The sequence below is a fragment of the Papaver somniferum genome, unplaced genomic scaffold, assembly GCF_003573695.1.
Source record: "Papaver somniferum cultivar HN1 unplaced genomic scaffold, ASM357369v1 unplaced-scaffold_8, whole genome shotgun sequence".
NCBI classification, from domain to species: domain Eukaryota; kingdom Viridiplantae; phylum Streptophyta; class Magnoliopsida; order Ranunculales; family Papaveraceae; genus Papaver; species Papaver somniferum.
Window position 1 is genome coordinate 1,180,524 of NW_020650970.1, and position 11,849 is coordinate 1,192,372.

General features: G+C 37.4%; 1 protein-coding gene across 1 annotated transcript; it reads left to right on the plus strand.

Annotated features, from left to right (window-relative positions):
- The first annotated feature begins 1,844 nt into the window (after positions 1-1,844).
- Positions 1,845-2,417, plus strand: LOC113344819 (putative invertase inhibitor). The gene has a single exon (XM_026588725.1). The coding sequence runs from the start codon at positions 1,845-1,847 to the stop codon at positions 2,415-2,417; it is 573 nt and encodes a 190-aa protein (XP_026444510.1).
- The last annotated feature ends 9,432 nt before the right edge of the window (positions 2,418-11,849 follow it).

The window sequence follows — 11,849 nt, forward strand, 5'->3', positions numbered from 1 at the left end:
TTTCTGAAGTAAGAAACAAGTAAATATGAGAGAGAAAGTTCAGAGCAGAGTTCATTCTTGATTTCTTTATCTTTCTTGTAAGAACATTCAAACATTAATCAATAAAATTAAGAGTGTTAACCTAAAAATGAGTTGATCATCAATGAAATCATATGAGGGGTGTAGTGTAGGATTTCCTGCAACTACAGTACTTATATTAAAAACCTGCCCCCTCTAAATCTCCGTAATTGCTTTACTTTTTTGAGAAAAAGTAGGAAGTTAAGACAAAAAGTTAGGTTATAAACTGTTTTAGAGAACAAAAAAACCATGTGTCACTATTTAAAGATGGGCCACATACTTTAATGATGTGGCCCGACCACATCGTAGCCGCACCGTTCTTTTTGTTATCAACAAAGAATATGGTAACGTTCGCATAATGCAAATGGTTCACTTCAAAGCTATTAAGAAAAACAAAAAATTTAGAAAAAATCTTCATTACTGCAGCCGTGTCAATATACTTTAAAGGATCCTTCCATAGCGATGTTAAAAAGAAGCGGAGAAAGTGGACATCCTTTTCTCACTCCTCTAGAACTTTTGAAGAAACCAAAAGCAGCCCCATTAAATAGAATAGAGAAATTGATGGTAGATAACAAATATTTTATTTTCAGGGTTGTTTCTTTGCTCTCTATGGAACGGGTATTTTATTTAATCTCCCTGCAGTTAATCATGCTCCTGTCCATCCGGTTGTTGTTCATAACGTTAGTCTTCCTAAGGTGCATTCTGCTATTGCCAGGGTGGACGCTAATGGTCAACGTATCTCTTCTATACAAAATATTCAGGATTCAACTACTCAACTTTCCTTATTGAAGGAAAATTTGATGTCAGAATCATCTCCCACGCATGTCGCAAATTTCTCCAGTATTGAATTCAAATTTGTTTTTGTCCGGCGGAAAGTAATACTGAGATGGTTCATTCACAACAATCACTTTGTGTTAAGGGATTCCACTTCATCGGATTTGGACACTGGGAATCATCCTTGGATAGCGCTACGGAATTAAAAAAAAAAAAACAAATAATGGACAGGCCAAGAATTAGCTCACACAATTATGATGAGTCATGAATCGGATTCTTCTGTCTCGCTTGCATGTAAATCAAGATTATAACATGATGATGCCTTAGACTAGGTTCCGATCATCTTAGATAGTTGGTCTTCTATAGACAATCACTTCCGATGGAAAACTCTAAGTAAGTTTTTTATATGGAAATTCTTCATCTACTTTTATTCACTTGTCTTTGAATAATATGTACTTGGAAAATATAGGAAAATGAGTCTTGGGGCATATTCCAAAACTTTACAAAGTACTAAAATGGCTAATTATTTTCAGATGTAATAGAATAATTATCAATTTCCAATTTTGGCGTGTTAACTGTAAATTCAGTTCATTTAGAATTTCAACGCACGGGCACAAATCTAGTATAGGTAAATCTTGGAACCAATATCACATATCAAAAAAGATATATTTCATTAATGCCAAATTATATTTCCAAAACATAAAGTAGGTAATTACTTCCAGATTTACTTTGTTTTTATTTGCAAAGATAACCTCATAAATACCAAATAATATTAATTTTAGAGATCCGAAGAAAGTAATTACTTCCTAATTTGCCCCGATAATTTCATTAATACCGAATATATTAATTTCAAAAATTTTAAGAAGGTAATTACTTTCTGGTTTACCCTAAAAATATCATAGAAATCTTGTAATAGCATGGAACTATATATACTAAGGTTCCCTAACTAAAGATCATTGGCTTCTCTCTTTTGCTTTCTCTCTTTTCATGTCATAGAAATCCAAACAAAAGTGATGAATCAATCAATCTCATTGCTTTCTCTCTTTTCATCAATCCTCCATGTTTTTCTTGTTTTGAACTTGTATGGGGGAATTACTGTGAATGGAGATATAGTCAAAACATTTTGTAAGAGTGAATCGATAGTTGATCCCTCTCTAAATTATGACTTTTGTGTTTCATCTCTCGAAGCCAACCCTCTTAGCAAAACTTCTGATATTTTCGGACTTGCTGTAATATCAATGGATCTTTCTTTGAAGAATGCAACTTATATTCATACATATATTGAAGGAATTTTGAAGGATGTAAAACAAGAACCGACAGCTAGGATGTGTCTAAAGGATTGTATGGAATTTTACTCTACTGCTGTAAAAGATCTTCAAGAAGCCGTGGAAGCATTTAATGGTAAAGATTATTATGATGCTCTCAGACTTGTGAGCGATGCCGGGATCGATGCACGTACATGTAAAACTGGGTTTACAGAACTTGGTGTTGATTTTAGTCTATTAGAGAAACAAGATTATAATTTCTATCAGTTAACTAACATTTGCCTAGATATAATTGCAAAAATATCCGATTCAAAAGTTTAAGATTTGAAGTAATAAAGAAGTTTTATATCATAGTCATAGATTTTGGAATTTTCTCATTATTTTTTTGGTGTAGTTACTTCTCTTGATGTGATATGAAAACTTACCTTGAATTATGTCAAAATCCCATGTTCACTTTTGCGTTTTTTTGCTCGACTTTTTAACATTACTGTGTTGGTGTTGTAAAACTTAGTCGTTGCTCATTCAATGAATCCTTACCTTCTAGGAAGATAAACGAAATACATTGGCAGATGTTCACATAAAACATCCCTGCCTTTCTAGTAGAAAGGCTCCAGCATTTTTTTTAGACGAACCGCGTAATTAGTTGGCAACCGACTCTTATTGACTCATAGAATACTAGTTTTGATCGATTTTAACTTTTTGTGCCAAACCATGTGCCCAACCATTGGGCAAAAAGAATCCAAGCAATCAATTTAACTCATTCTTTGGTAATCTAACGACTCCATTCTTTACTCCAAACTATACAGCGTATCGTGCATGGGCGTAAAATGCTTGATTCAAGCAAATCCATGAAAGTTAGTCTCCAGCTCAATCTGACATTTATTCAAGTTTTTTCTTTCACCGGGATGACCATAAGACCTGGCCGAAGTTAAATAGTTAAGACGAAAACAATATCTTGGGCATTTTTTTTTGCCATCTCAGTGACCTATATCTTTTGAACCCCAATAAATAAATTTCCATTTCGACATTAAGCTTTCCAAAGACATTGCTAATCATCCAACATTCCAGATTATTAGATCTATCTCTCTAGTAGTATCATGAGTGATGACCGACAAGATTGGTTTCTTCGACTGGCATTAACGACCATTTTGCCATTTTTGGTGTTACATCACACATAACCTTTGTTTCGCTTCATTGCACTACACCAAATCCAAGATTTGCTTATGGAAAGAAAGTGTTACAGAAAAATAAGAGCTAATTTCTCTAACCAAAAAAAAAAAGATTACCCATAGGGTGTAATATACTGTGTTAGAAATTTGTCCGACTGTTTTTATCCAATTGGGTAATTATTTGATTTATCAGTATAAAATTAGTTAGCAACGCTATTGTTAGAAAAACCTGGATACGGTGTAGTGTTGGTTCCAACAAGTAGTGTCTAGTCAGTATCAAAATGCCGTATTAAAGGCTTAGAAAAAATGAATATGCATCTGTCTTATGATTCACTGGCTCCGTGCTTTCTCAAGTTCAGTATTCTAATGGAGCATACGTTATACAGTTATGATCAAATTAAGAAGACTGTGTTGAGCTACTTCATCAACTATCGTTGTTTTCTTCGTTGCGGTGCAATTTTTAAGGTTACATGTAAAAACAAGTTACGCAATGGACAAGGAATGCGGAAAAAAAAGAAGAAAAAACTCCTAATACAGTTATTCACGATAAGTATTACATTAAAATATTCTATGGAGCCTTAACCATAAAAAAAAAAAATTATCTGTAAAGAAAGAAGCAAAACATTCGTGTACAAATTGATGATCAGATTAGGAATACAGCCAATATAACCAACAAAATGTTGAATGCAACTAGTTCAATTTAGAGATGATTCAAACATATTTATTGCATTATGAACTCGTATAAATTAGTATGACTACAAAACTCGTCGGCAATTAAAGCACCACTTATGCAGTTTTCGTTATTGTTCTAGCTGATAGGTGTTATAAACACCTTGATATTTATCTATTGTTTATGCTTTCTTTGATGTTTTTCTTGTAAATTTTGTATCTTATGTTTACTTTTGAGTGCTTAGATACTATGGAGTCATTTGGAGAAAAAAGAAGTGAAACTCGCCCAAATCTTGGATTCCTTCTCATCATGTTGAAGAGCACGAAAGTATGAAGTCAATGGCGATAGAACGAGGTCATTCCGATGCCGTATGAGAAGGTTGCGAGAAAAATCAACGTTTAAGCTTGTTGGTTCCCTAGAACTGGTAGTACAAGGAGAGTGTCGGGTGGCCCATATTGATCTGCTGGGTGCCAATAGAAGTTTTGGCTATTACCAATAGCTGGAACCGAGAGAATGATTCCCTAATGGGAACATTATTTATATACCCCTACTATGAAGTCATTGTAAAAATATCCATATGAACTTTACAAATACCCCTAAGCTTAGTACATTTCTAAAATACTCTCTTTTGTATGGTCTATACAAACCACTGTCACTAACCACTATTCAAAAAAAGAACCACCAATGTCCACTACCGCCACCGACCACCACCACCACTATCTATCATCGTCGCCGACTACTACCACAAAACCACCACCGACGACCACCACCACCACTGCCATTCCTTAGGGTATGCAAATTATGATTCGATACCACTCTGGTATGCGCCACAACCTATATATAGTCTTTGTTGCACCTTGCTAGCATCAACACTTTTACTAGATTTGGCCTCTAAATTATATTCCAATCTTTACCTTTTAGGAATTGCATCATTTTTATGCCAAAGAACCATCACCTTGTTGTTCTTTGCTTGCACCATCACAACACCTTGATTGAAATGAGTGACTTTCGTATAATGATGACTTAGAACTACCCTGGACATCCCATCGTCACTTTGGACAAGGCATCCTCTTCACGCGCCTTTGAAACCAGTAATTTAAGCATCACTTGGTTTTTTTCAAACTGCTACGCTTTAATGTGGCGGAAAAACAATATCTTTTTCTTCCAAACTATGAGTTACTCTTAACTCATATACTTGATGGACTTACGTCTTCATTCTTGTTGCTTTACTCCATGCTATTGCTGCCAAATACCGCACTTCCACATAACTCTCACCAGCAAACTCGACTGTGCCACAAATTTTATTTTCTCCTTTCACTTCCAGCTTCTTCTATTGCATATTTTAGCTTAATATGTTATGTAGCATCTTCCGCGCGAAATAGCTTTACCTTGAACGAAAGAGACACGAACTCTCGTTTCAAAAACTCTCATTCACTACTACCTTACATAGAGAGACTTCATTCAACACCAAGGTCCACTCGACCCAAACTGAAAGTATACTCAAAATTGAGAAAATACTCTCGTCAACTGATTGCTACTTGTAAGACCTAACAAGTCTTGCAATACCGACTTCATCTTCGCTTTCTAAGAAACAAACAAGGAAGCAAGACTGCACCTATTGTACCCAATGTAACAATTAACTTTTCCACATGCACTCTTTTAACTATCAAAATTCTTATGCAACTCCCATAACGAAGAACAATATAATTGGCACTTAGTTGAATACTCCTTCAAACTGATGCTATCATGTTGATTTAGCTTTCATGAAGATTTCTTCAAAAATGACCTCACGTCATTCTTATGCATCACCACCACTTTATCCTTCCTTCTCCACGCATTTACAATTCCACCTAACTTGCATCTCTAAACACATTATGCATTTTGGGAATGCCCAAATCTTATTTGGCGCATGATATTGTTACATGCCTGTTATGCCAATTAGCACCAAGATCTTGACACAATATTGCGCACCATTGCAAAACTGGAACAGACTTAACTTGGTGATTATGAGCATCACCATAGATCTCAGCATGCCATATTACTCAACGACTTATGCGGATAAATCCCTTGGACAATCCTAACAAGGCCATTATCCTTGCCAGTGAGGCACCCACTTCCTACGTTCCATGAAGCAAGAATGTCGCATTCTTCTTCAAACTTGGAACACATTTTTACTCCCTATGCACATCTAGTTGCTATTGCCTTTTTCCTTCTCCAAAATCAACTTCAGTAGCAACAATTGCTGATTTGCAGTTGACAAGAACATCTTCTTATGGTTATGATCAAATGCAGGTCTTTGGACACCCTTGTCCAAGCGTATTGATCCCACTCATAAACAAGGTGCAAACACACTTCTTGTGTGCATATAGAATCAATGAAGTACTCTTTGCAAACACAAGACCGTGGTGTATCGATTTTTCCCTAACTTGTGCTTCTTTCTTTAGCCTTTCCATAAGCTTTATGCTAGATAAGAATTGACCATTCAATTCTTTTTTTTATAATATCACATTTCCACAAAAGTACTGGTTCACAACCATACTTTTGCATTACCACCAAGGTACATGCATTCGAGAGAGATAACTTTAACCTTCCATCAAACTGGATACCGTGATACACCTTCAATTCGATCGCATAGATAGGTTCTCAATTAACTTTGCCACTGAAAAGGCCACCATCCTCTTTGCGTTCAGGAATTTCCGCAAAATTCCCATTACAACACGTAATATACTCTCTATGCATTCCTAATGCGTTATCTTTGCATAATTGTGAGAAATATGCACTTTAACACTGGAATTGCACCATCAAAGTCAGCATAATCTTTAGGTTTGTCATGCAATCATTTGAAAAACCGGTTTCAAATATTTCTCGCATGTTCGTCTAACACTTTGGGAAGGAATTTTAACGCCTTTGCCATAAAATTTCATGGGCTACTTCAAGCTTCAAAGTTCATTTCAATTGATCTTTCCGTACAAGATCAACTTATTCTAGTTTCCATACTAAAGAAACTCGAATAATGTTCACCACTAAATTTGACAAATAAATGACACCAATTTGAGTAAAAGAGATAAAAATAAAGAACAATGTCCCGAAACCTAGCTCTGATACCTGCTGTCACATGCCCATTTAATGGCCTAAAATTTTCATGGGAAATGACCAGCAATACTTGCAGTTCAGTGAATCAACTTCACCCAAAACTTAATGAACACAAATATGTACTGCAACAAACACATTTTATTGCATTGAAGGAAGATTAGAAAACTTGGCCATCATATGGACCAAAACAGGTCATTCACCCTCCTGGTGAATGCCAAACACTCTCTAAAATTAGTGTATCTTCTCTCAATTGAACAAAACCAATCTTATTAATCTATAGGATATTTATAATGTTAAATATCAGGCCAAAACTTCTGTGCAACCGCTTGCACATCCTACACACAACCACATGTCCACAGGTAGTTTTCCTAACCGCCAATCTGCTTTTTAACTACCACCGTTTGTGTTGTCTTGCAGAATTAAGCCACACTTTTCTTAACCGGTTAGGGACATTATAATAAGGTTATAAAATCACTTGTAACCGTTCACCTTTGTCTCACACCTTTGGCATGCTTGGAAAGCCAATAACCAACATTTGAGCCATAATGCGCCACTTACACCAGTTTTGTGCACCATTGCATATGGCCTTGACATGAACCTTCTAAGATACCTTAGTTAATATAAATTCATGCCAACATGATTCCTAACTGATGCTAATACGTGCCATATGCTCATATGCGTTATTCTTGGTTTACTTAGCCAATTGCTCGACAATAGTGATGCCTACTCTTGCATCACTAACTTGTTTGCATTGTCCAAGATTTGTCCATCGTTGGACTAATGCATAGACCAACTCTTGGCCTATTATACACTCTTGCATCATCCTTGAGTTTGGGCCAACTCAATATCATGGAGATGCATCAATACCAACATTGCATGTTGCATTTGTGAACTTGGCCTGTCGTTTCTTTCTCAATGAAGCTTTATTTTGTCGGCCAATAAGCTTCATTACTTGTACAATGACTCTACAGTGTAGTTCCGCCTTTGCACTTCACCCTGCAGGGTCTTGTCATTCTTAGCACTTGACAGTCTGTGCAGTGTCGCGCAATCATTGTGGGACACTGACTTGGCATGCAACACTCTAACAAGCAATTATTACGCGTCACTAGCCTGACCTGTAATACTAAGACAAATGGAAAAAAAATTCTATGGGGATATACAGGTTTGGGTATAGAGAATATGGACCCGCATTGATAAGGAATCCAATTTGATACGCGATACTGCGTGTTACTAAGTTGAGCTTGCATAAACTTATATTTTCTCTCGTTGCGTCTCTTGTACACTACTAGTTCCAATAATATTATTACGTCAATGAAAAAAAGCAATACATATGTAGACCACCTGGTTATACTATAAGTAATAACAATAAAACAAGTGCTTTGGATAGTTTTTTAGTAGTGAATTTATCATTTGATCCACATAGAGATTTTTATGAATCAATGGTAGAAATGAAACATAACTTGACAGAAAGTCGTAAATTTAGCTATTTTGAACTATGAAAAAATCGGCACATACACGATGGGCTCCCCCACTCCGAGAGAAAAACAAGGGACCATTTCTTCTGCTTAAGAAATTGAAGGATAAAAATCTACATTTGCATCATCTATTCTATTATTAAGACTTTCCGAGAAATAATTTCAAACTGTTGTTGATGGTGGTTTTTAGCTTAGGGTTAAAATCGTAAAAACCTTGCATCAGATGTGACGTCATTCTGCAAGGAAACAGTGCTGCGAGTACTAACCTCTTCACCGACATATTTATTGAGCCGCTCAATACACTTTTATCCAAAAAACTCTGTAAAATTCGGCACCTCGCCAATACGAAACTCACAGAGTACTTTTCTGTGCTATGTTCCCCAGCAGAACCCTCAATCGGTATGGCATGACGGATTTATGTTCACTCGCAACGGAGTATCGTGAACCTCCAAGTACCAAAGTTAAGTCCATTGCACGAAATGCTCAGACAGAAAGCACACTACATGCTGTAGATAAAGATTTTTGTATGGAAGCATACAAAATCCATCTAATTATTGTGATAACTCGCAAAAAACTCATAAACCCAACTAATTTGCAAATTAAGGTTTCGCGCCCCGCGCATTATACCGGACCATGTTGGTCGAAACCATGCTTAAACAAGCTAGGCAAGTGAATCCGCCACAGCGCGCTAAAAGTGCGACCACGCCCTAGCATGCCGACCCTCTTTCCGTCGATCAATCAGGTCGCTTCAAATCTGCCACTGAGCGTTGGAAGTATGGCCACGCGCCCACGCCCTAGCATGCTGGCCCCACTTACCGTCAACCAATAGAGTTGCTCCAAACTTTCCACAGCCTCAAAAAGGTCGTCATACTAAGTTGGCTTCCCAAAAATCGCCAGCTTCCCAAAAACGCGCTAGCTTCCCAAGACATGCCAGCTTCCCAAAAACGCGCTAGCTTCCCAAAAAAACGCCAGCATGCCGCACGCGCATGTCAGACGCGCTTACCAGACGCGCTTGCCAGACGCGCTTACAAGACGTGCATGCCAGATGCGCTTCCCAGACGCGCATGCCAGAAGCGCATGCCAGACGCGACAACCAACAGATTCAAGCTGAAATAGTCATGATTTGTGATGCAGCAAGGGCGTGGTTTATACCTCTCTTTCTTATCTTTCATTGTGCGTGTAAGTTGAGGATGATGATGCTGAGGATTCTCACGATGGAGGCGTAGATGTTCTTTTGAAAGTAAGAGGTCAGGGAAAGGTGGTGATTTCTAAGCCACTACCAAAAATCCTTCTAAGAAGAGAAAATTGTCTTCGCTGACTCCTCTAAACACTTCCTCATATGATGACGCGCTACCTCTTCTTGATAATTTCACGTCGGCATCCCCTATGGAGAAATTATCAAGTATCTTCTCTGACTCCTTTTCAGCCATCAATGATGAGGAATTGACTCGTACCTGTGGAGCAGTCGCTAAGATTTATGATGCTCCTTCTCTGAGTCATGAATCTCTACGAGGAGTTTCCTCTGCGTTAAGTCCAGGCTTTCAGTTCGCACTTGGATCTTTGGTAAGTTCTACACTATTGCACCTATTGTTGTATTACTTTAATGTTTGTTGCTTATTTTAACGCTCATTGCATATTGACGCAGAATGCCCGCATGTCCCGTGTTGTTACCTCAGATCTTCAGAGAAAGCTTCGTACTCTTGAGGCTGAGAATACTAAACTTAAAGATGAGGTCTCTACTTATGATAATAAGATGGTTGAGATTCATGAGAAGAACAATTAATTGATCGGTACGTATCCCTCTCTCTTTCTTGTTTTTATTTTTCATGCGTCGTTTTCGCCTTTTTTTAATTGTCTTTGCTTGCAGAGATTTACAACTTAACTGATGAAGCCATTAATTATCCTGTCGAAGATGAGATCCTCTTAGAGCACCTTAACTCTACTTTCAATAACGTTTCTGATGATGGAATAGAATCTCTTAGTCCCGTGGAGTTGAAGTCGAAGTATAAAACTCCTAAAATTGAGCTCAGGAATGCTCTATCCGTTAGTAATAGCTTTAGGCGTCGTTACTGTAATCCCAAGGATGGGATTAGGGTTTTGGAGGCGAAAAAGAACGCCCTTATAACTGGGAAGGATAATATTACATGGCAGAGAACTGTTGCGAAATCAACGCGACCAGTTTGAAGAAGAAGAAAGACATAGAGAAGCACGGAGGAATGCAAGACATTAAAGGAACAAAAGAGACAAACGAAAGCGACGAAGTGAAGAGGAGAAGAAAGAGAAATACAAGAATAGGAGAGGAATAATGACACACAAGTACATGCAAGGAATGAAAGAGAAAGACACGTGATAATAAGAGAAGAGGACGAGGAAAGAGAAATACAAGAAGTTATACGTCAAAATAATCACGACAACAGAGTAAGGCACGCAAGGTTGAAAGGACCTATCCATCAAGACGCAGATCGAACCATGAATGAAACAATCTTGAGAGAATTAGCAGAAGTAAGAGCGATGATGACCGCATGGAGAGACGGAGGAAGGAGAAAATTAGATGAAGCAATAAAGGAAGCGGGAAAAATACCATTTGCAAGACAAATACAAATGGAAGGAGTACCAACTAAATGCACTTTACCCGTTTTACTAATATTTTTGATGGAACCACATGCGTAGTGCAGCATATAAATGTGTATAGAAGATCTATGTTGCAATGGGAAGATAACGATTTAGTCCTCTGTAAGTATTTCCTTGCTAGTTTAACAGGAGAGGCTTTACAATGGTTCGAAGGATTTCCAATGGGGACAATAAGATCATTCAACCATCTACAAAGTATATACCTATGAGCATACATCAACAACAACATGTTACGACCAGGAATAGAGAAAGTATTCATCCTAATGAAAGCTTACGCAGCCTAACCACACGTTGGAGGACCATGTGTAGCGAGATGGCAGGGAGAGTGGAAGAAAAGAATCTCATTTTAGCTTTCATTAACGCACTTTTTCCAACTGATTTGTTGTACACGCAGATATTTAGAATAAAGGATACCATAATAATGACAGAGCTGCGCGAATTCCATGAAGAATATATTGCTCTTGAAAAAAAGCAAGAAGATTAGGAATCATACCCAGTTGCGGTCGAAAACGCAAAGGAAACGAATGCAAGTATATTACCAAGAACAACAAATGTTGTAAGAAGTACATCTCAAGGAAGCCAAGAGAAGGCGATAGAAGAATATAAGCAAAAAAAAGTAGCAATGAGCAGTAGAGATCAAGAAATGTACGAAAGGGAATATAGAGAAAGACAATATAACAATTCTGCAGGTCATAACAAGATTCCAACATTTGAC